General features: G+C 39.5%; 1 protein-coding gene across 5 annotated transcripts in view; it reads right to left on the bottom strand.

Annotated features, from left to right (window-relative positions):
* Positions 1–21,180, bottom strand: part of MICAL3 (microtubule associated monooxygenase, calponin and LIM domain containing 3) — a 168,180-nt gene that overhangs the window by 71,618 nt on the left and 75,382 nt on the right. For 3 of the 5 annotated variants that reach the window (XM_027665694.1, XM_027665702.1, XM_027665721.1), the window contains exons 15-17: positions 20,724–20,786; positions 19,811–19,984; positions 2,966–3,152 (exon numbers count right to left, since the gene is read on the bottom strand). In XM_027665694.1, the coding sequence (XP_027521495.1) occupies positions 2,966–3,152; positions 19,811–19,984; positions 20,724–20,786 (424 nt within the window). Of the gene's footprint in view, positions 1–2,965; positions 3,153–3,782; positions 3,891–6,479; positions 6,588–9,116; positions 9,222–11,094; positions 11,152–13,304; positions 13,398–18,645; positions 18,739–19,810; positions 19,985–20,723; positions 20,787–21,180 lie in introns of all 5 variants that reach the window. The other 2 variants (XM_027665712.1, XM_027665685.1) reach the window with 2 other exon arrangements.

Genomic DNA, 21,180 nt, shown 5'->3' with positions numbered 1-21,180 from the left:
GGTCAGCAATGAGAACACAGGAGTTTAGCACAATATAAATGCCCATCTCACTGCAACTTATTTTCCGCTGCCATTCCTGTTGCTCCCTCCAGTTTCTTCACTGCACAGGGGAGGTAAACACTATCTGAAGTTTTAACTCCAGCCCTCCTCTCTCCCCCTCATAACTAGCCTCCTTTCCATTGGGTGCCTGACAGCCATTTAGTTTAAAATCCTATCAAACACCAAAGCAAAGCTGTGAGGCTTGTGTGGTATCACATGCTAACAATGCGGCAGTGTGTGAGGAACAAAGAAATCATCACATGAAAAGCTGGCAGAAGCACTTTTGGAAAAAGCAAGAATGAATACAACCAGCAGAGGAAAGTGGGTGAGGACAGTGTTAACTCCCAAAGAACCATCCCTCAAAGTGCACAGTGTCTACTTGTAGAAAGGACAACCAAACAATGTTTCATTTTCAAAAATAAGACCTTTTGTGATACTAGGAGGTTTAGTAACACCCCAGAAGTCTAGATAGGCTTTTTACTGGTATCTGAGCACTGTCAGGAAGACAAAGCAGCACTAGCAACACCATAATACAAATAATAGCAGCAAACGGATGCCATGTAATTATCTTCCACTGTACCTTTGCCAGTGTATCATGCTTGCTATATGCAGCCCATAGCATCCCCTATTGCTATCCCATTCCTAGAGCTTTGCTAATGCATTCCCAACATATATTCTGACCTCTCTCTCTTTCTCTGTTCTAGTATTTGCACAGTCCTTTGTTTTATGGTGGAAAAGTGACAAACATTATCTATTGAAAAGTCTTTACTTAAATAAGCATTTCTTAATATTTCCACTTTCCAAAGACCACTCCAAGACTGAAACGAGCAACAGCAGAAAAGCTCTTAGATAAAAATTCCCAGACTTTGAAGCCTACAACCAGACACTGACTGCAGAACACTGCAGAATGCTTATCACTCCCAACAGCTACATGAACAGCAACAATGTGTGTATAGCTTTGTTGTTTTTTTTTTTCTCCCAAAGAAAACTCAGACTGAAATATAAGCTGAATTTTCACAATGATGAGATTAGACGAGATACCACATATTTCTGTTTGGCCATATCCTCTTCGTACACACACACAACTGTTAGGCGTGGAATATCATTTCAGAATCAATGCTATCAGTGTGCTGAAACTCCCAAGCTCTGTGTTTGCTTCACTGAGAACTATCTGACCATAACTGCATACACAAGCTTGCTTGCAGAGGGAATCACTAAATCTGGTGGTAAAAACTGTTTCAGCCCCTACAGCTGACAAAGGAGCCCAGTCTGTTACTGCTTAACATACAGTCAGGTTTTCAGTTACTTGTGAATGCCCAAAATAACAGCAGGGCTCAAAAAAATGCTTTTTCCCCAACTTTGATTACTGGCAAAGATGTTACTTCTATGTGCTGGTTTCAAAATGACCATTGGTCCCTTTAAACTCGCCTGCCAAGTCTGCTGACCTTCTGATTGAGAAATAAAGGGTTTTCTATTCCTTACTGGGAGTCTGGTTTGATGATTCTAAGTTTCCTCAACTTTTCACAACCGAGCAAGTCCACTACTTAAAGCCATTTTATAATGCATCATGAATACATAACTCTGGTTCTTTTTGCCCCTTAAGCCTAGATAGTGTTTCCATGGCCATTACTCCACCCAGTATATGTAAAAAGATTCTTCCTAGTTACATGCAGTAGATACCTATCAATTTGATAACACTTCCATCTGCAGTAAAATATTCTGGAGTTTCATCCTGTGGCATATCAGTTTATAATTTACCATCATCTTTGCCAATGAGCAGGGAAAATTACCGGTACTAACTTTTTTTTCCTGTTACCTTTGTTTTCTACACCATCATGTTCCAAGTAGAATCCTTTGCACCTAACCTGTAACATGGTTTTACAACATTTTGCACATACTTTCCTATTGAGATGGGATTAAAGATAGGTAGCTGTGGAAGAAAACAAAGGCATACCTGCTGATATAAATCAACATTTATCTGAAATACTTTCTCATATTTTCTCTTCAGAAAATGTGACATTTTAATCAATCACTGCCCAAGCAAAGATTGCAATATATTGCTACTCTTAGAAGGAGATTACATTTCACAAGTGATGGGTGCTTTCAAATTATTACTTTCAATATGCACACTTTGTTGATAAATTGAGTTTCATCTGCTGCCACATTATCTGGTTTCTCAGACCTGTAGAGTATATCTGAAGCTTCTCTTAATTCTTAGCATGTTACATTCTATTAACTGAGTCATCAGCAAGTTTTGTAATCATATGCCTTCCTCCTTAGTCTATCAGATATAGAAAATGAGTCATTACTGAATCTTCAGTAACTACTTCAACACCACTCTCTCTGTAACACTGACTCACCTCTGTGCAACCTTGATGCTCCACTTTTTGCTACATAAACAGAACTTAGTTTGTAATGACCTATTATCATAGTCCCTGATTATGAAGTTCCTATTTTAGTACATCTAAAATAAACATACAGAGTTGGAGAGTTGTGATGTCTTCGAGAAGAACAAGCTGACTACATTTCTCTCAAATTTGGTATTTTCTCTTAAGTGGTACTAAACACTAAGGGGTTTTATTTAAAAACTGTCAAATGAGAGTAAAGAGTCTGGTTTTCAAACTCAGCCTCCAAACCCTTTTAAAGCCTCCAGCTACTATTTGATTCTCTGCATTCTAGCAGCTGCTAATAAAGTTCAATTAATTCCTATGAGCTCAGTTATTTTGCTGTCAGCATGACCTGGCCACAGGAAACCCATAAAGCTTCAACAGTTGGAGAGACGGTGAACAGCAGGAAGAGTTACTCTCTTCCCTAACTCATCCAATTATTTTTTCAGCCAAAAAAAAAAAAAAAAAAGAGCTGCAATCACTTAACAGACAGTCCAGGACAGGTAAGAGAATTCTGGTAGAAAGGTAACTTCTCTTACCATCTTCGATGTCGTAGGCGTAGGACGACAAGCGCAGGGTGGTCGCGCAGTACTCGCACTTGAAGCAGCTGCGGTGGAAGAACTTGCCCTCAGCACTGAGCCTCTCCATCACATAGACCCGCTTGCGGCAGAAGTAACAGACATCGCTGCCTCCCAGGTTTTGGGGGAACTCCTTTTTGAGAGAGCCCTAGACAGAAACAGGGATGGTTAAGTCCACACTGTGTCCGGCCTCACCGAGATCACACCGTCCCATCTTCTCTTCGTTTACGTGGATACAGGAGCACCTAGATGCTGCAGTTCTTGGACATAATCCACAGTTTTAACCAGGACACCAAAAACTAACCTTATTGTCCAGGAAAAAGGGTCCTAGGATGCCATGCCTACATATAATCAGGAGTAAAATAAGCTCTGGGTGGATGAGTGGACACCGGTACTATTAATGACGACCTTGAAATAAATCACTCTAGGAGGCATGTATGATGGAAAGCCAAAACCATCAGAAAAACCTTCAAACCAGCAATTCTTAGACCTACATTATCAAAATCAGTATCTCCTCCAGAATGCAGCTGAAGTAAGCAAAAGTATTATGGACAGTTTCTCAACTAATTTTGCCCAATCCTTGGACGCTGAGATTAGATTAAAATATTTGGCAAGGAAAATGAGGACAAGAGTGAGGGTGAATGGAGAAAGGGAAACAAAGTCTTTCACAAAGCTACGACAGGTTCCATCAGTGGTGTAACAACTGGACACTCACAATACTTCAGATCTACAGGACATCTAATCACAAACACGCATCACCTTCGGCACATGGTCTTACCAGTTCCTTCTTGTCTAGAAGGGTTTTGGGTTGCTCTTTCCTTTGAAGCTGATTGGCTATCTGCTCAGCCAATGAGCTCACTCCGCCTGTGTACATCTTTATGTACTTCTACCAGATGGGTTGGATAAAACAATAGTGAAGTGGGAAAAGAAAAAAGAAATCAAATTAAAAAAAAATAACTAAAATGATGATAGGTTAGGTGGTGAAAAAGTGCAGAGAGGTCAAATCATGCCAAGACAGTGGACAATATGAAGTGACAAGTAGTAATAGCAAAGCTAGTGTCATCAGAAATCACCAGTCCAGTCCAGGATCACCTGTAAGAACGGACAGGGAGACCTGCATTTTGCAATTGTCTAAATGTTCCAGAAATACTGTGATGATGAAGGGAGCAGGTCTTGTTTTCACTTGTAGGGTATTTTGCACCCGGAAACCTGAGAATAGACACTCCTAAAAGATGAGGCTAAATATAGGTTAAGATTTTAGGTTCCAGGTAAAATTGGCATCAGAAACAAAGATCTTTTAGAAGACATGTCACACTGACTGCAGCAATGTATTTATATGCTCAGCAACTGGGAAGAATTCATTTACAGAGCATTCACAGAGCAGGGATAAGTCCTTCATTAAGGAACTCACAGTGATTCAAAAAACATTAATTCTTCCAATGCTAAAAATACACAGAGGTGTATAGGGAAAAAGATGGAATAGCCTCATCCAATGCATTAAAGCCATACCTGCATACATCTGGAACACATACTTGTTCAACTGTGAACATGGCTTTATGACTTGGTTTTTCTCCATCATGGATACTTGACTGACTGCGTAACTTTGGATACCTAAACCCCTCCGGTATTCCGAGGAATCTAGGCAAGTTGGTTGTTACCTTAGATGGTACAAAATGAGTGTCTGCAAGCCAAGTTCAATCACTGCAGGAGCGGAGGAAGTGTTTTTCACAGGAAACACAACCGTTGGCAATAACGACACGGTTAAGAAAATGATGTGGTTCCATCCATGTTAGCTCAATCACACTGCAAACGCCACGCATTTGACTCAGAGCAGCAAGGAGCACGCCAAGTAACTTTCCTTTGCCAGAACAGGAAACGTTTCTAGCTGGAGACTCAGCTAATTTTGGTATCAGAGAGACATTCCAGCTTCTAGCAAGTGTAAAATATCAAGCATAATAAAAGGTCTACAGTTGTATCTCAAACCCCCCTTTTACTTGTATAACACAACTTGCTTGAAGCACACTAGTTATTTCCCACAACTAATAGCCAATTTAACATGTGTGATTATTAGCCTTTCAGCAATGTTTAAGACTTCACACGTTCAGACATGAGAACAGCAGGAAGCATCACAAAAACTGAATCTTGCCACAGAATGGGTACTTCTTTGGGGAAAAAGACTTGGAAAATGGAGTGCTCAGCTAGAGATTACTGCTGCTGTCACTACAGTTCTAGTTCCTTAAGTTCTTTGTCAACGAGGATTTATTTCTACCCAGAAAGAACTTATACCTGTCTACTGATTCCATTCCAAAATGCAGAGCACTTGCAGTATTTCTATATGCAAGAAATAACAAATGATTTGTCTTTCAAAATTTTCCAGGTTCCATATTTTTCCTCAGTCGGTGTGTGCACACAAAAATGCTGAGTTGCCTTTCTATGACAAATAGTGTATCTTGGTCAAGTATTGCATTTAAAATGGTGCTCACTTGTAAAATTTCCCTCAGCACTGATCTTTAACTGGCAATCACAGCAGATTTGACCAAGAGCTTTTGTTTTCCTCTAAAGGACTAGAAACCTTTGAGGTTCTTTAACTTTTCTTAAAAGATAGATCAAGCATTTCCATGGGAAAAATGTTTTTAGCTGAATCAGGTTTCCCCTGATCAAGTTTTGATCTGAAACCTTCATTCAAGCTTAAATGCAGATACTGCAGGATCTTTCAGTTTCTACCACCACACATGAGGTTCCGTGCTTACAAAGTGAATATGTTAATATTAACTCACAATACCTTGGACTACCTGGAGTGAGAAATTTAATTGCCGAATTTTTCATTTGGGGTTCTGTGTTTCTGATTTATTTTGCTTTTTTCCTACATATCACACCTGGCCTAATAATGGGTTTTAAATGAAGCATTTTCTCTTTCTTCCCATGGTCAAAAGCCTTCAAGATAGACAACGTTCCGCAGCATTTTCAAGAGCAGGAAAAGAACCCACTCCAGCTTAGGTCAAACTCAAGTTCCTGCTGTTCATGTATGACAACTGCAACTAGTTCAAATTCTCTGTGATTTTTCAGAAAGCCAAAGTACGTTTTATTTCACGCTGTCCATTAACCAGATATGCACAAACACATTCTGCCATTTGGCCCAAAACCTCAACAAAAGCAGCAAGCAAAACCAGAAAGCTTTACTGCAAAGTCAGAAGGACTACCAGTGCTCAAAAAAAACCTGGTTTGAGAGTGAGATGTACCAAAAGCTTTTCATTTACACCAAATGTTAAACACATTTAGCTTCAAACTGCTTTATGGCTGACAAGAACCGAGCTGTGCCGGGCACAGGCTGCCTGTGGGTTCTCATTTGTGCATGGCTATGCACAGATATTGTGTTCTGCAGGTGAAGCATTGCCAAGCCTGGCCATCTCTCGTGGTGTGTCCTTGGCAAGCAAACACAGCTGGATGCACCTGGCAATGCCCAGGCCAAGGCTACCTGTCGGAGGGAGTCGGATGAAGGTGAGGAAGGGCGATTGGAAGAGCGGAGGCTAAGGGAGAGCTCCCACTGGTCAACAAAGAATCGGCGAGACGGTTCAGTCTCAGGCTAAAAAATAAAATGAAAGTCAAAACAATCACACATGGCTACAGAGGGAAGAGAAGAGAAAATGAAAAAAAAAAAAACAACAACAAACCACTCATGCCTTTCTGGCCACCATCAAGAACAATTTCTTGAAGACTTGTAGAAAAATATCCAGTGTATCTTCACTTTCTCCCTAGCGAGGCAGAGTAAGTCATTCTTAATTTGCTTTTTATTAGGTTTTAAGTTATTTAGGACCATTTGGAAGCAGTTACCTGCTTCCACAGATGTCCAATCTCCTGTAACCCAACCAACTAAGCCACTGGCAAAGATTCCAAATCAATTTCCTCTGCTTCTTCTGTATCTCCCATCGTTCTCTATTACTGGCCCAATGCACTAAGATCATCTTTCAGGTCATGTGAGACCTCTTCTATATTTTAACTATATAAACCAAAAGCCTACTCTCCTGGGGGTGGAAGAGAAAGAAATTAGCTTGTATGCATTTCCTGTAATTAGCAGCAAATTTCCAACCTTAAATTTACTGTAAGCAGACTAGAAAAATCACACAAAAAAAGAATGAATCAATATAAAATAATCTGCTGCTCTTGCTTATCAAATGGCAAAGAATAAATCACAATCTGAGAATCTGCATCCTTCTGAAACTGGTTCTTCACAGAAGAACCCAAAATTTGGTCTTCCAACATACCCTTGTCATTATCTCTACGGATTATTATGCCCCTCTCACAAGAAATACGTCATACAAATAGAAAAAAAAAAAAAGCTGAAAGTATCAGACAAACAGCAGTACTGGTAGAAACCATACATTTCTAAAAATTATAGTCTGGAAATAAAAAATACGCAAGTTTCAAATAATTTACTGTCTTTGAAAAGAAAGTTATTATTTTAGTAATAAAAAGGAAAAATAAATGTCACGTAACTGCATGACCCATGAAAATATCTACTTCTAGCCACTTAGGATAGGCTAACCTCAAGATTAAATTTACTGGACAAAATACAAAAGAGCTTGTCTTTCACAGTTTCCCCAATTTAAAGAAATGTAATTGTTAATACACAAATTTTCCACACTTAAGATCATCAACATTTAATCAAATTTCTTCTCGGAAAATGTCTTACTTTTCTAAGCTGTCTTTCTCTTACCAAACTATTTTTCTTGTTTTCTTCCCTTACATCCCACATCATAATCCATCATTGCTTGCAGTGTTCCAACATCTGTTTCCTCTTTTTCCTCTCTGTCCTACCCACTTTATGCTTTCCTCCACTTTGTGCTCTCTGTCTCCCCTCCATTTTCTCTCCTTTTCAATTCTGCACAAGGCAGACATTAGACAATTTCAAAAATAATTTCTACCTTTGCTTTGCAATGCTGTTAATCTTTTACACCCTCAAGAGGAGCTTAAAATCGCCAGAGAGCAACACAAAAGGCAGGAGCAAGATGTTTTGGTCTAGATCTTCGTTTCTGTATCATCATTTCAACTGCATAAGAAAATGCACATGAGCATTGTGGATCATGCCCAAGATCTTCAGTTGTGTCACTCATTAAGAAATAGGTGCCACTACATTTAAACTAGTCTTCTCATTCAGTCTTTCATATCTTGTTCTGTGTCCCCAAATCACAAATCTAGCCAAAGGTTCACTGCTCCTTCCGAGAGAACAGCTTCCCTGGCTTTAATCATCAGTAAAGATGGCACCCCAAAAAAAAACCCCAGCAATGAAAAGTGACCCAGAAGCTATAAATTTCCTTTCAGTATGGCTTGGAAAAGTTATGCCTACCAGCAAACATTCTGGGACTACTTATGCTCCAGCTCATGAAGACAGCTTGATTTTAGATGGTTAATTCAAAACAATAAGTTATGGAAAACAAAAAAATCACTTTTGTAGATGGTGTTTTCCAAAAGTACTCTGCAGTTTGCCAAATGCTGCTGAAGGTAACTGAAAACAGAAATAGGAGAAGCAACTAAAGAACCCCAGCTCAAACTGGCACATATTCCCATATCCCAAAGACAACACACTGGAGAGAAAATTAAGCACAAAACCAAAACAAAACAGAAGAGTGTACTGGAATCAAAGAAAACCCACACAAGCTGCCAGTTCTACCATTGGAAATAACTATGCAGGAAGCATGGACACAAAAGTAGTACTTTGGAGCCAGGAATAATGCTTGGAAAATGTGAATGTTCCTGCTTCCAGAAGAAAGTAAATCTGTGAGCAGCTGACTGGTAAATGACCACTGTGATTTGATCTGGAGCCCAGCTGGTTTTCAGCATCTACATGCTGAAGTTTAGAGGTTGGTTTTACTTTATTTTTTATATTGCGTTTTGAGGAACAGAAACACTGTCCCTCACCAAGCAAGGAGACAGCTAAGAACTGGCAAGTCAGATGAAAACACTACACAAAATAGACTTGACTGTCATTTTAACCACATGACTGTAGAGCAGTGGCCATTGTATTTTCATGAATTTTTCTCTGTGACCCCAGATTTCACCTGTACCCAGAATCCCGCACTGACACAGGACACCAGATAGGCAGGGCTGTCATCACCTGATGCCTCACTGCACGTCTGGACTCCAGGAGGGCAGCCAGCTGACATGCCCTTTGCTCAACATTCTCAGGCACTTGGTCACCAGAAAATAAACGAGGAGATCTCTGTGAGACGAGGAAGGAGGGAGGAAGTAAACAAACCAGCAAAAGAAAGCCCCAAACGGAAGAGACACCAAAATGCCAGCCAAAAAGGTATGACATTCACATGCAGAACAGCAAGAGGAGCTCTCATGTGAAGACTTTTTCCCCCAGTGTCTACTGCCCTAATGAAGTGCTACATTTTGACCATCAAGGGCAAAAAACCCCAGCAGATTTAGTTGCTATTCACAACTCTCCCACTAGGACCTGCTGTAGCCAAAACCAAACAAGTGCACAGCCTCTCTCTCTGGCATTACCATCAAAAAACCATTTAAAAATGTAGCTTTATCATGCACAGAGGAGTTTATTTGCCAGTTTATTTCCCCATAGTTCTCCGTTCTCAAGGATCTCCTTTAAATATCTAAACCTGTACTTATTTGTTTCTCAGACTTTGCGCACAGAGTCACATATATTCTCATAAAGAATGGAATGAATTCATTTCCTAAAGATGGTGGTATATGCAAAGTGAATGCTCTACATGCCAAAGAGAGGATGTTTTAACGAGCCTGGTTGGTTGAAGCTAAGAACAGTAAAACCAAACACTCAAAGAAGTTGTCAGTTTTACTTCTGCAACTTCACTGTCCTACTTGTTCTTACTCCACTACCATGTCAACGCACCACAGGCACAATATTTGACACCTCTGCTATTCTGGTCTTTCATATCAATCTTCCTAAACTGTTGTGTGGTGCACTTGGTGACATGGAAAAAAGACCTGGCTTGTGGTCTGCTGTATAAAGCAGGAGTATCACTTGCAGTATCACACAGACTTCAACTAATTTGTTTGTAGAGTACAAAAGCAAACGGACCAGGAGCTACAAACGTGCATCAGGAAACCTCAGGTCTGATCTGTCAAGAATGCCAGGGTACTGCTCTGTATTGTTTGTTGTCCTCTAATGCACAACAGAAAATTGGGTTCACACCCAGTTTACAAGAAACATTTTTCCCATTCAGATGCATTAATAATACTCTCTACTTTCAAGTTGCTTTCAGTTCCACCTACTCCTTCCTACTAGATCATTTTCAATAAAACTAGGGCCTTTTACAAAGCTGTGGGCTTCTGTGTCGCTGCAGACACGCGTTTTCATTTTCTATTGCCTGTCAGAAAACATTCGGCCCACAAGAGGCTTTTGTTAGAACACATTGTGAAAGTTGCAACGGTTTTATTGCTGGCTACCACTTATGACTTAATTCATTCAAAGCCTTTACTGGAATGTCAATTAATTTGTCAATATGAATTCAAATCAACCGATCCTTTTGAGTGCCCATCTTTTCTTTTCCCATACTTCTGTATAATACTGAGCCATTCAGACAGACTGTTGAATATTTCATTGTTAAGAAGGCTTCAAAGTCTCTATACTAAATAATGCCTCATCATTTTTCGTTTTACTTTGGCCTGTAGGAGGCAAGATGGAATGCCAGTTGTTTAACCATCCAGAAAGCAAGCAGTGAAAACAATGCAACCATGTTTGCATGAATTAGCACAAAACATAACTCTTCTTGTTCTGCTACAGCCACAGCATACTTCACTAAAGAGGTGTAAGAGGAAAAGGAGAATGAGAAGAGCTCAAGTGCTAGATCTAAGGCAAAATAAAAGCATATAGCACACTGCTGATGAATGCTTGTTATGCATTTACGTGGGTATCACACAGAAAGGATCGCTCCTAATTGACTCTCAGCAGTTCCAGCGTGTTAACAGCAGCATTAGGATAAGTGTGTTTCACTACCCAGTATATTTGTTCTCTGTATTGCACACATCCACCACAGCTTTGTGTCATCATTGCACACATCCACCACAGCTTTGTGTCATCAGTGTCCATGCCATTTGTTCATGCTCTTTACCCTTTCCTGTCTGGAACTCTGCTCCCCGGGATAGCCGGCACCAGGTTCCCTGAATCTCTGCAGGCAACAAATTATGAGCTTAAAAACAATCACAGACCAACCTCCTAATCAAAACACACTTCATCTGATTTTTTTTTTTTATGAAGCAGGTAGAAGAGAGGTCGTAACAATAGCAGAACAGTTTATTAAGTATATTCTAAACCCGGCAATAACAAGTTGGCTCCTGTAGAGAAATTTTTTTTTTTAAGTATATATTCATATGAGGTCAGTAAACAACAATATAGTACCATAATGTAATGAAATTAGTACAATTAAGAATGAAAGACACTCAATATAACTCATACCGTGAAGTTAGTTCAAAGGAAGGAAATGAAGAGTTTAAAAGAAGTGGTAGAATGAATGCATTAGATGTGCAGAGGTAGAGGTTTTAAAAGACAGAGTAACAAGGACATATCTGTCTGACTTGCTATGAGGCTTGAGCCAAGATAATTTCAGGAAAAGAAATCATTCCTAAGGAAAAAAGAATGTCTCCAATAGAAGACTACTCAACTGAGTCTAACAGATCAGTTCTGTAGCACAGAGGGTAAAAATTCCTGAGAGTTAAAAGAAGGAAGACTGATTTTTCTTTTAATTATTTCTTTGAGCAAGAAGGCAGGCAAAAAAAATTTTTTATGGGATACAAAATGATCAAAGTACACTTGAACCCAGCAGTAGCTGGCTCTCATGACTGAACTAGGCAACCAAAAAGACACAGGACAAACAAACACTTGGAAAGGCAAGGGAAGGAAAATACAGAGCTGCTGGATCCTTAGTGACTGAAAGCAAATTTCTCTATACGGAAAATGAATCCACATGCTATAGATTAGAAAATAAAACTCAGCATTTCACTGCCTTAGTTTCTCTATCTGTAAGCTTGGGGAAAACCTTTCTTCTTTCCTGAAACATATCCCACAAAGTTCTCAAAGGATTTTGACAAGAGGAAGGCAGCAAGCTATGGACATCATCTGATAATGTCACGCTCCAGTCGAAATGCAGGTTTTGCTGATGAAAGGGGCCTTCCTCACCCATTCTACCTCGATGCCCATTCCTGGGCATCGTACGCTGTCCACAGTGTGGCAGAAAACCAACCATCTTTTTTGTTAAGACAGGTTCAAATGGGATCAGTAAGCAGACCTGACCTGTTGTGCAGATGCAGACCACAGAGGCAGCAAAGAATGTGTGTTCTGGAGGCTGACAATAATTAGACCAGATAAAATGCGACATGTAATTACTCTGAGAAATTACAGCAATAAGGCAAGTCAAACTTTATGACAGAGAATAAAACTTATCTACTCTGCTAAAAGGTAACATGCCTTTACAGACTTTATGGGCATACAAGTGTTCAGCAAAGAAATATTCTCTATCTATGGGGAAATTTATTTCTACAATCTTTATATGAAGTAATGGAACTTCAGCTACCTTTTATGACCTCAATAGTAGTTCAGGATTGATCAGAAAGGAGTGGATTTTATTATGGCAGTAGGAAAATTAAACAAACATTAAAAAAGGAAAACAACTCAAAGAAGCACAATGACAATTACAAGAAGACACAAATATTAAAGGATTTCAGGTAACATTTAACTAGGACAACAAATACACGTGCACAAATATCTGGATGCATGTTTATGTACTGGTTCAAAACAGCTATCATTGCTCCAGGTTCAAAAATCAGACAGACTGAACACAAACTCTTGTGAGACAACAGGTTGAATGTGGGTGAAATAGAAGGACCACAGTGGACACGTGCAGGCCACTACAACACCCCAAAAAAGCACTTCATACAAGTAATCCTAAAAAAGTTTTATGGATACAAGGGTAAATTTTCAGTCAAAAATTTATATGAAGAGTGGAGATGGAGTAAAGTTTCATTTTCTTTCCCTCCATTACTCCAAACATTTCTTTTCTACTTTGCTGTATCTCAACACCAAGAAAGGCTACTGTAATTAAAAATTAGCCTACAGCAAAATCTGAATCTCCAGTGGAGCCTCTCCATGTTTCCAGTGAGACAACGCTGCCCTATGTTTCTAACCTCAGAGGCTGAGAAAGCCCTATCAGCATCTGAAAAAAGGAAAAGTGGAAATCTCTTTATAAATGGGATATCTGGTAACTGATTTAGTCACTTGTACAAGCAGCAGTGAAGAGAAAGGGACAGAGCATGCAGAGGGAATCACCTGCTGCCTGGGATACGGTGGAGAGGAAGATGGAGTGGAAGAGAGCATGATCACTTTTTTGGGGCAGGTCCGAGAACGTTCCTTATGCCTCATCTTTTTTTAAAACAGAAAAAGAAAAAAAAATTCATAATAATGGTAGAAAGGAGATAACATTACCTCTGGTTTGGTAAGACAGGCCAGAACACACAAACTGAGAGACTGTGACCCCAAGCTCACACCTCTCACAAATGACCAAAAGCTTATCTGAAGCTTAGGGACCCAAGTTTTTTATGCAGAGCCACACGATCACAGTCAAATACAGACTAATATCAACCAATTAAACCAACAGCTTCTGACTCAAGGTCTTACAACCAGTGAAAGGCAAAACTTGGAACTCTACACAGCACAGTTGGACTCTCTTTGCTTTATGAAAAATTACTTATTGCTGTGCCTGGCAATGTTTAAAAATATCCATCCCGTTGACCTAAATACTCTTGCTTGTAGTTCATTAGTAATACAATTCAAGTCACAGCATTCTGTCCTCAGCTTCAGATCCCTCTTCTTAAACTTCCAGATATTAAACCATCTTTAAACCATTTTTAAGTTAAGCTGTACTACATTCTAGCAGAACAGAAATACAGCTGGTTTATAGCCAAAATGTAGCTGTATCTAATAGTCTGAATATTACACAATTGCACATACAAGTCCTCAATTTCATGCCCTTCTAGTGCTGTACCTCCTTACTATGTACAGTCTTTTCTCCACCACTTCTTGTTTATTAATGTATCTTCTGCCTGATATTTCCTTTTCTTTTGAGTTCTCACCAGAGCATATCTGGAAATGGTTGCACTGTGAAAAACAAAACATTCTGTCCCCACAGCCACTGTTAGATGAGTCTCCAAAGAAACTGCACATGGTTTAAAGGAATTACAGATGTTCATTACTGCCCTTGCAGCTGAGCTGGCACTAACATCTGTTTGGGTGTTCTCTTTCCTTTCAGTAAAAAAAGTAAATAAATAATCAACTCTTCTATTTCAAACAGATGCTACAAGCAGCTTAAACTAAAACATATGACTTTGCACTGAAGTGGATGAAGAATATTCATATGTTATTTCAAAAGGCTCATCTATGAAGTTACTGATTTCTAGCTGAAAGGATGGTAACATTCTCAATCACAGGGGCTGCTCATGGGTTTTCATCTGACCATGGCCACATTTGCATTTCAAATGGCAAAATTTTCACAAACATGCTTATTTTTCCAAGGCAGATCTCAGAATATAACACTGTATAGGTATATGAAATACGTGTTCAGTCCTCCACTAGGATGTATTTCTGAGCATGCAAAGACAAGGATGACTGTAGGAAAGAGGAAAATATATCAATAGATTTAAATAAGAAATCTAAGTTTAAAAAGCAGTATTTGCAGAAATCATTGGCATTGTAAGTTCTCTTCTGTTGACATTTCAGCTCTTGCTGTCCGTGGTCATCTCCGTCATGGCAGATCTTCAAGAAACAGTTCCAACAAAGTTACTCAAAAGTTTGTATTACTGCCCTTTATCACACTTTAGGGAATCATCTCAAAAGAATAAGCATCAGATCTCTAAAGGCAGAAAAGATGTGCACCAAAGGATCTCCATCTCACAAATGTCTTTCTACATATCAGTGATCTAAGCTTATGTATTACACACAAAAGTTGCTGCTGACAAGAGATCTATGAAACTATAGCAGAAAACTGCTGAAAGGCCATAAGCTGAGAGTCTGGAAGTCCAGGACAAAATTCAGTTTAAAAGGCTTGTCTCCAGTACCATGTCCAAGTCACATCCTCTTCTGAACAGACCACATAGCTTTCAATGCCTTCATGATCCCCAATGAGATGCTATTTCCCAAAAGCAGCCAAAATGGTTCGGAAAGCAATAGAACATGATCTCACACAAGAAGACATTCATTTGAGATTAACCTCCATGCCATGAAATACAACCCAGCCTTTTTAGGAGATATTACCATCATATAAGAAAATCACATTTTTCTTTAGTATCATATAAGAAAATTACACACATTTCCACTGTGCACATACACTTGACAGTATCTTCATGCATTAGTAGCTGCTGCTGAGGTGCTCAAAAGAACACGAACTGAATTTTGACAACACAGGTCAACATTCTCAAAGTGTAGGTCAATAAATCAAACTTTATAATCCATTTCACAAGGAATGCAGGCTACACTAAATGCTGAGGAGTAGACCGGTGAGGGTTTTTAACCCACTTGCTCTTTAGCCTTTCCCACAGAGACACCATTAAAGTCTTGTGATGAAAGCAAAAACTGCTTCAGAGCAGATTCTACCAGGATGTCACTCCTTCTAGGAATTCTGTTGTAGCAACCACCCCTACCCCACCTATACAACACAGAGAGAGGCATTCTGCCTAACAAGCTCAGTGAATCACCTCATACCAGGGCAAAGCAAGCTTCTAAATTTAAACTGATAGGCAAATACAGCTAAGGAAATCCGTCTGACAGACACTACCAGGCAGTAGTCCTAGGCAGATGCAAATTTCCCATCAAAACTGTGGGTCCAACCCAGAGCATATCCTCTGGTTTATCCCTTGCAATCACTCTTATGCTTTTGCTGTATAGTTTCCTCTTCCATGCAGTTTCCAAAACACAGGAAGGACCAAACCTGTCAATCACATAACTGCCCTTCTGCCAAAGAGCCCTGAGGATTCTCAACTTCATGTCATAAGAAACCTGTGGTTTCCCTCAATAACACATCACCTTTTGTCCCCTTAGGAACTCTTTTGCTCCTCCTCTTCAAAGCACTCTCCAGTAGAAAGCATTTGCTATATGATACATCTAACAGTCAGTAACAGAAGTTTCTGCTCATGAACCTCAACTTCTGTGCCAAACAAGAGAAACAACTTTCCAATAGCTTCATGAACAGCTCTTTCTAGCAAACATACATCCTCCTAAAGAACTTGTCAGGAGCAACACTAATCCTGCACAGCATGTCCAGTGACATGTACCAGTACCCAGCACCAACTCCCCTGTTGGCAGTCTGTAGCCCAGGAATTAGCTTTAAGGTCAGTTTTAAAGTGCCCAATGTCACTGCAGAAAGCCAGTCCGGTACCACCAAGAGGTGCAGTCCCACTGCTGCCAAATTCTGTGTGCAAGCAACCACAATTAGGAGTCTCAGCAGCCAGCCGAGGGGCTGCTCCAGCAGCAACTTCCTGCAGGATGGATTGCTGTCCAAGTTTGGCAAAGCTGGCTGCTTGGCCCAGTGGATGGCTTTCCACCTCAGCTCATCTCTGATCAGTCAAGAATAAATGGTTCTATACGTGTCCATGGCTTTTGAATGAAGGTAACCAATGTTCTTCACTTCTCCAGGTGAGCACCTTTGGAACAGGAACTCTCTCAGTTGGGTTTTTGCATCCTTGAGACTCAGTTTTACACTTCTCTGTTTCAAAAGCACCGCAAATTCAGCATGAAATCTGGACCCAAGAATCAATCATCTTCTATTGACACAGTAAAGCCTATCAAGGAAAGATCATCTCCATGTGTAATCTTGAAAGGGAAATCATCCACACAAGGCAATCATTGCCAGCACTGAACAAAATAATTTAAGTCCTCTGAAAGAAAAACTGCTACAAGAAGATTTAAAGATATGCCCTACATTGCTGCCTATAAAGAGATGCTATCAATGTTGAAGGAGAGCAGAGATTTTTTTTCTTCCTTTTGTCTTTTTTTAAAATTGTGTAGTGCAGGTAAAAACAAGAACAAACACAGGAACAACAAACTGCTCTCTGGTGAAGAGAAAATGCTATTAAAAGCAAGAAACAAAAGTTAATCCTTTTTTTCTAACCAATTACAGAAGGATGATAATAAGAACTTCTTCTGTTTCACTATAAAGGTTTAATTATAAAGCCTTCATAAAGTTTCAACAGCAGGCTCAAATAGGAATCTCAAGACTGTCAAATGTGGTATTTTTCAAGTGCTAAAACACAAAACTTCATTCACTTGAACAGAGAGAGACAGCCAGTGCAATCCAGTCTTCCTTTTTTTGGGAGGTAACATAAGCAGTGCTCATCAATTGACTTCATGTTGTATGGCTTTTTGGTATCAGGTTGTTTTTTTTTTCCTCTTTACATGGTAACTATCCTTAAAAAAATAAATTTTCCTCAATCATGGATGATGTGCATCCATCTGAAAGTGCTCATTAGCCTATAAAGAAGATTTTGATGAGACAGAAGGTAGAAGAACAAACACTGAGTCAGGAAACCAAAGTCTTGACAGTTCTACTAACAATAATTCCCCTGGCTTAGGTCTTCTTCCTTGGAGAGAAACCTTCTAGATCATGGCACCAGTCATGACATGCAGCATTAACTGTGTTGAATACACCCCAAACGTGAAGATCACTGTGAATCCATATTCATGTAGAAGAGTGGATTTCCAAACCCAGTGGTGCCTTCTTCCTCTTGACTCCAAAGTATGTTCTGATTAAACCACAGCCAGAAAAAAGCAGATATTTTTCCAAATTATGGCTGCCTTAAAAATACCTCTCAGCACTCTGAGAAACATGAGGAGGCCACTTGCACAGAGAAACAGTGGAAGCAGAGGAAGCCAGTGAGATAAGTATCCCTATCTGCCTAAGAAGATCATCTGTCACAAGCCTTAACTTTGGAAAGTCTATGGCTGTAAGAAAAGCACAAGGAATGACAATGGGCCAAAACAAGGGAGAGAAAATAAAATTTGATACCTGTTGATTTTTCTGCTGATGATCCCTATTTTGAAAACCTCTGTGGCAGAAAACCTGAAATTTACTGAATTCACAATAAGATGGGAATCTGCAATGCAATGAGGGTGAGAAGTTGGCAAGGAAAGCTCCATATGGCATAAAAGAAAGGGAAACCACAGTAAAGTCTCTTGCCAGTACAGAACACATAAGATTTAGCATATGAATAGCAAAACTGATAACCAATTTTACTAGTTATACCAAGGAAGAGTTTTAAAATCATAGATGGTATGACACCTTCTACCTCACGGGTTGCCAAAATTGCTTGCATGTTTTCATTTTTCTTTCTAACAGAAGAATCTAGAAATCCTGTAGCAAAAATTTCTGCTGCAGCATCCATTGAAACCTTGGTAAGTTGAAACTATCATAAGAGGGCAGGGAAGATTTGATTAAATCCTTTTGAAACATTAAACCGTGCATCATTACCAAAGGGACATGCTGACTTTATTCACTGAAAGTTAAATTATTTAAAATAATGGACTTGGACAAGGTGTTGGAAAAGGACTGGTTTAAAAACATGACAGTGATGGTTGGTGTTGGGTGCAGGCAATGCATTGTACTTAGAATCAGTTTCTTTACCTGTTTCCACTGGGGTATGGGAGCAAGACGGCCTTGCTCTCGTCTGCTGGATGGCTGGTTGTGAACACGTTCTTGATAAGGCAGGACAGGTTGCTGCATGCAGGTTGTAGGGAAAATGGGACGAAGGAAGAAAGATAAAATAGTAAAGGAAACTCAAAGAAAGCCACAGGAATGGAATACAGAGTAAGACAGACAAACATTCAAGAAAAAAAATAGGGTAGGGGAGAATTCATTTAGCAAGTAAAACATAAAAAGGAAAAAAAAACATCCAAAAATGGGAAACTTAACATATTTTGGACCTTATCTTTAATTTCACTGTTTCTTCAAATCATTGGTTGAGTATTCTAGTCAATGTGTAGCAGCTGAAGAAACATTTGATTGGTAAAAGGTGGGACAGACATCACCTTTCTGGGATTATGTTACACTACCAAGGTTGATGTGTAGTGTAGCACAGAGAAACTTGACCTGGCTTTAAAGTGGTCAGGTCAGGTCCCACTCACAATGTGGCCATGGCAGCACAGAGCTTGGCACAAGCTGTGAAGATGGACTTATGCAGTAGAGCAAGAACTCTGTCACTTAAACCCTACTGCTGACACTGCACTGCCAGCAGGAGCTTGAAGTGACTCAATCTGACTTCAAAGACAACTACCCTGCAGTTGCAGTTCAGATTCCATCCTGAATAACCAGCAAGCCTCAGTTGGAACGATACAAATATCCTGATTGCCAAGAAACTCCCAGGCATTTATCTGCTGCACTTACATACATGTACAAACCTTAATCACAATTCACAAGAACAAACAGATGTAACCTGATATGAAAATGTTCAAATCAGAATGATTGTTCTTGAACTGTGTAAAAGTGGAACATTCCTGGGATGCTTTTAAAGAGCAATAATAGCCATAAAAGAAACTAAATTGCTGGTAATATATTTATGAAAGAGATTATATAACATAATATAGGCAATAACAAAGAAATAAACTTTTCTTAGGAAGTTCTTCTTCACCCCGTACTCATAAATTTTAAACTTCTTTGATTAAGTTTCACTCTCCTTTAAGAGAGCCTTTGAAGTAAAAAAGGCTAGCATCCAGTCTTGAGGAATGTGTGCTGTTATTCCTGATTTTCCTCCACAATTCCAAAACAAAGGTGTTATTATCCCATCTCCTACCTGTCTCCGTAAGCTTGAGGATGGCACCGGTGCATTCTCTTCAAACTTGGCCAGTAGTTGGGTTGCCATAGACTTGACTTTGTTCTGATTCCCAATGGCAGCATCAATCCTCCTCTCTGTCAGGGCGCTCACCAGTGTGGGCCTTTCTTCTCTGTAGCTCCGTGGGAGGTCCTCCTAAAAAGCAGTGACATCAAAATTCAACAAGATACAACGGGATCACCTTCTCCCCTCTACCCCTTTGCTGTGAAGGGTTTCTAACACTGTAGATAACAAATCTGATAGCCTGCACTTGCAAGCTCACATTTTAATTTCCTTTGTCATGTCATCAAATGTTCTGTTAAACTTTACTTATCTTTTCAACCATATGTGATGCACTTACACCTACCAGAGAAGCTGCAGCTGAAACACCCCTGTGAATCCCGTGACATAAAACAAAGGCCTGTCTTCAAACCTTCTCACAACAAAGTCAAAACACTGAATTTTAACTCACCTGTACCTATTTGGCTACAAATATTTAATCTGAAAGCCTGCCTTATGGGGCCTACTGGAAAGGTTAGTGCTTTTTGCACTAACCTAGGCTAAAGTTTAAATGTCCATGGAACTTCTGACAATAAGGTATGATTTAACTAAACTAAAGTTTCATTCTTGATGTCCTCATCAAACCACAGCAAATTGCTATTAAAATAGAACATCAGGGAACTGCAGTATTTCATTTGCTGTGTACTACTCTTTCATAAGCATCAGTAAAATATTTGCACTGAAGATATGACAAAGCATAATCTCTGAAGAAGAATTAATTCTTGTCTAAAAAATCTTACATAAATCTGTTCTGGATATAAGGAATGAAAGAAGTGGGAATAAGGTACCTATCATGTATCTTCCTCCCTGACACCTTCCTCACTGTAATACTTACATCCTCAGATTGGCTGGTTTTTCTCCTCTTTCCTGCACCATCCAGTTCTTTTTCTTTTTTGTCCTGGAAACAGAAGGAGTAAAGGAAAAAAAAGCAAAGATAAGGACTCTCATATCTTTCTGGGCTAAGATAAATATCATCAGTGCACTTAAGTTACCTTGGAAAGCTTATTTAATTCTCTGGGCTTATTGTCCATTTGGTCAAGAAAAGGGGTATTTTTCCTACATACTCCTTAGAGGATTCTTACCTTTGAACTGGACATTCAACAACACTTTCAACTCATTGGAAACTCAGCAAACAGTTATGATTCAACACAAAATACATCCCCAAATCTTAGCCACATGACTAAGATTTTAAGACTGAAATATACCACTAATTGAGAGTACATATTACGGACTTAATTTAAAAATGTCATGTATTGTCCCATACCAAGAGCTGGTAAACATGTGGCCTCTTG

The sequence above is a fragment of the Corapipo altera genome, unplaced genomic scaffold (assembly GCF_003945725.1).
Source record: "Corapipo altera isolate COAL_440 unplaced genomic scaffold, ASM394572v1 1, whole genome shotgun sequence".
Classification (NCBI taxonomy): domain Eukaryota; kingdom Metazoa; phylum Chordata; class Aves; order Passeriformes; family Pipridae; genus Corapipo; species Corapipo altera.
The sequence above is the reverse complement of the archived record's forward strand: the minus strand, read 5'-3'. Positions and strand labels throughout refer to the sequence as shown.